General features: G+C 41.3%; 1 protein-coding gene across 1 annotated transcript; it reads right to left on the bottom strand.

Annotated features, from left to right (window-relative positions):
• Positions 1–493: 493 nt before the first annotated feature.
• On the bottom strand, positions 494–3561 carry camk2n2a (calcium/calmodulin-dependent protein kinase II inhibitor 2a). The gene is made up of 2 exons (XM_072572301.1): positions 3088–3561; positions 494–1738 (listed from the first exon to the last, which is right to left on the bottom strand). The coding sequence occupies exons 1-2, from the start codon at positions 3551–3553 to the stop codon at positions 1668–1670; spliced, it is 537 nt and encodes a 178-aa protein (XP_072428402.1). The 5' UTR covers positions 3554–3561; the 3' UTR covers positions 494–1667.
• Between the last annotated feature and the right edge of the window lie 219 nt (positions 3562–3780).

The following is a 3780-nucleotide window of genomic DNA, read 5'->3' as shown; positions in this document are numbered from 1 at the left end:
GCACAATGATAGGACCGCCCAGCCCCCACCGGCAAACTCATCAGACCTTCAATTGCTGAAGTTCTGGCCACATTTGTGACTGACAGTGATACTGCCACTAATTTCTCATGGTTTATTGTCAGTCAGACATGGAATGCTTTTGATGTTTGATGCCCAGACTGATAGGTTCCGGTGAAGGTAGAAATGAAATGTCAGCTGTGAAGAGTGGGTCATGAAAGGGAAAACAGCATAAATATAAAATGAGAGATGACAAGATAATATTGTTTTAAAAGCAACTAGTGAACCAATTCTACAAGAAAGCAGTGAGTGCTCTTCAACTGTTCTCAAATCCAGATTAGTGATAGCAGTCTATTTATGATCAGATGTTACAGTGAAAGGTTTGTATGGATATGTCTGCTGTATACTAAAAGGTAAAAGAATTTTTTTAAAAATTCTTCAGACAGTTCCTTCCATAAATGCAACACAGGTACAAGGAGAAAGCGAATCATTATTTGTGTCTTTACAGCCTTCAACCATTTATTTGTTCACCAAATACAGTGAAAATGGTCATAAAATGTACAATGAATCATTCTTAGAATGTCATTACATTTTTTTTTGCTTTTATATATCCTTGGAATGATTTTTTTCATTATTTAAAATTACGCCTCATGTTAACATGCACATATAACGATTGTAAGCTTCATAAAAGAATGTTACAAAATTAAATTTAAAAACACAGCTTCATAAGAGTCCAAAAAGAGGACAGTTAATGTTAACAGCGCAATATTTTAAACTTCTTAAACAGTGCATTAGTTTTCCCCATAAACCTTCAAATTTCACACGTCCAGCAGCAATGCTTACCACAATATAGATTTTAAATACAGATTTTTTTAGCATTGATGTGTGCAAATAAACAAAAATAAATAAAACAAAAAAATCCTAAAATACTAAGAGATTCATAAATAACATTCAATAAGTCTCTTCCCAAAGCTGACACAGAATAGACCAAAATCAGTCTTGCAGTTCAATGGATCCGGTCCTATACATCCTTACAAAAAATACAAACATTTTAATGCAGTACAATACACAGACTAGCTTTTGTTTTACAAAGATTTAGATATAAAAATACAAGTACGAAGAATTCCATTAGAAAGAAGCGTGCCAAACTGTTAATGACTGCTGGTACCAATATTGGCACCGTGATCGGAAGCTCATGCAACAGGATGAATTAAATATGTCTATTTTGATGCAAAAAAATATCCTTTCTTTCTGCTCGTTGTCCCTTGCTTTCATTCTTTCCGCCCCCGAGTCGGTTTTGCCAGCTGTCGTGCTCTCCGATCAACCGCCGTGTTTTGTGGTAATTTGATGGTTCTGAAATTCGCCGCTTGGCAATCTCTGCGCATTGGTTTGTAGAGAAGACGGTGTTGCTGCTGCAATGACCTCGTCCTCCATTTCTGCTCGCTTGGTTTGGAATTCTGAAATGGACAGCTACTTGATCTGTGTGTGCCTGGATAAACCGAATGGTGCTGATATTGACAGCTCCTCAAATTTGTGTGCATTTGTTTGGATTGGAGATTCGTCAGCAAGCCCCAAGACCTCTCTGGACAATCCATAAACGCATGCACAGCCCCAAAGTGCTTTAAAATAGTTAAAAAAAAGTTTGGGAGTCAGGGTCGCTCCCTTTCCGCTTACACTCCAGACGAGGTTTTGTCCTCCCGCCCCTTCAGAACATCATCTAGTCTGTCGTCTTCGATAACAACTGCAAAGCAATTACAGGCAATTTAGTGTCTGCAGACATAGGGTCAGTCGAACATGAGGGAGCTGCAAAATATAAATAAACATGTTGGCGCACAATGCAAACGGACTAGGAGTGAAAGTAAACACCGTCCAATTATGTGCCTAAAGCTGACAAAGGCGAAGGCGTGGGTTTGTTATTTGTAACAAATATTGACCTTAAATATTACAAAGCGCGCCCTTTTGTTAAGAATGCTAGCACGGTTTTTGCTTTCGAGGTTCATGCTGCGGTTAACGATCAATATATCAGTTAAATCTGACGTTGCAAAGACATTTTCACTGCAAAGAAAGGTGCTTCTTACATCCAGCGCAGATAGTTCGGATTAGCATTCTGCTCAGCGGACTGCCTGTGTTTTGATTTCACCCGAGGACAAGTTGGGTCTAAACAAAATAAACGGGGACGGTAAATAAAGCTGCGTGTTTTACAGTAAATGAGCAGGTACATTCGTGTGACGGGCAACGACTAAAAGTGAGACAAATCGAAATCCTTACACTTGTTGCAATTTCAATGTGAACATGTCAAACGGGTTGGCCAAATTTTGGGGGGAAAAATCGGGTCTGCGCTTATATCGTAGATGATCCTATAGATGGATCCGCCATTCAACAAAATATTTCAAACCTGATCTCAAAAGAAATGTCGAAGAGATCATTTATGTGAACACGGTGGAAATTTGATAATATTTGGTTTTACAGTTTCGACTAAATATTGGGGATGGTGTGAGAAAAACTAAGAGTGTCTGAGCGGATTAGGGATCCCGAGTTTTGGGAGAAAATGCAAAATAATCTCGTTTCATTCCCAAATTGGTCATTCAGGCAAAAGCTGCAGCAAGGGGGCATGATGTGAATCAAAAATGAATCTCACTCAACGGATGCACGAACACGAAAACAATGATTTCTCTCGAAAACTAGTTTCCAAAATCGACCAATTTAAAAAAAAATCAAAAATGTTACATTCGAGCGAACAACGAACACTGCAGATTTCGATTCAGAAAGATCTTTTTTAGAGTTGGGTTTTGGAGAGGTTTATATTTACACTAGGTATGTAGACAGGATTCTGCATCTACTAACAACCGTGAAATGTTGTATGTTTTGTCAGATGGAAGCAAACGAAAAACATTATACACTCCATTAACTCACGAAGGGGCAGAACTGTCGCTGGCCTCAGGAGCTGGATTAAATACTAATCTTCATTTGTGATGAAAAACGGCGATTTTCAATCTACTGACCCTAAAAAAAATGCGATTAGAACTGAAAAATGACACAGGACGGGGAGTGAGCGCACCAAGAGTTAGGCAAAAAGTCTTCGCGTTTTACCTCGCTTAGCTCTGCCAATCTGTGCCAGTTTGGGGGGTCTCTTGGGCTGGGAGCCCCCGAAGAAGGTGTTGGTGTCCTGGAGGCGACAGCTGAAGGAGAGCTGACCGACATCATTCTCGCCGCCGAAATGAGCCATCTTCTCCTCGCTGTAGGGCAGAATCTCCGACATAGCGTCTCCAGGAGCGAAGGGGATGCAACCAAGAACGGGTGGCAAAAAATAAATTAAACAGAAACAAAAACCTCCTGGAAATTCAGCGACTGAGAGTGACTGGAAGCAATTGTACAAGGCGGGTCTTTTCAGGGGAGGGGTGGTCGTGGTGGGGTTAATCCTGGGTATCGGTGGCCGCTGCCCCGCCGGTGGTGATGGAGATGTTGTCTTCGTACTGTGCTTGGAGAGCTCTGGAGAGAATCGGAGACCCCGCCGCCAACATAAAGGAAACCCGAGCGGAAGAGTGAAGTCATCCATCCGGGCTAGAAGTGATGTAGGACAGTCTAATTATCATCCCTCTCCTCCTACTCGGGCTCTGAGAGGAGACAGTGACATCCACCGGTAGTACTTGAGTAGCAATTTTCAAAGGTTGAGTCTGAGAGGAACACCGGTGTACACTTTCTTCCCGTTTAAAGCATAGCCCCAGCAAAGCAAAACCACCCCACGTAACCTGTAACGCATCTAGACTTTGCAACAACGACTTC

This window comes from Chiloscyllium punctatum, chromosome 6 (genome assembly GCF_047496795.1).
Source record: "Chiloscyllium punctatum isolate Juve2018m chromosome 6, sChiPun1.3, whole genome shotgun sequence".
NCBI classification, from domain to species: Eukaryota; Metazoa; Chordata; class Chondrichthyes; order Orectolobiformes; family Hemiscylliidae; genus Chiloscyllium; species Chiloscyllium punctatum.
The sequence above is the reverse complement of the archived record's forward strand: the minus strand, read 5'-3'. Positions and strand labels throughout refer to the sequence as shown.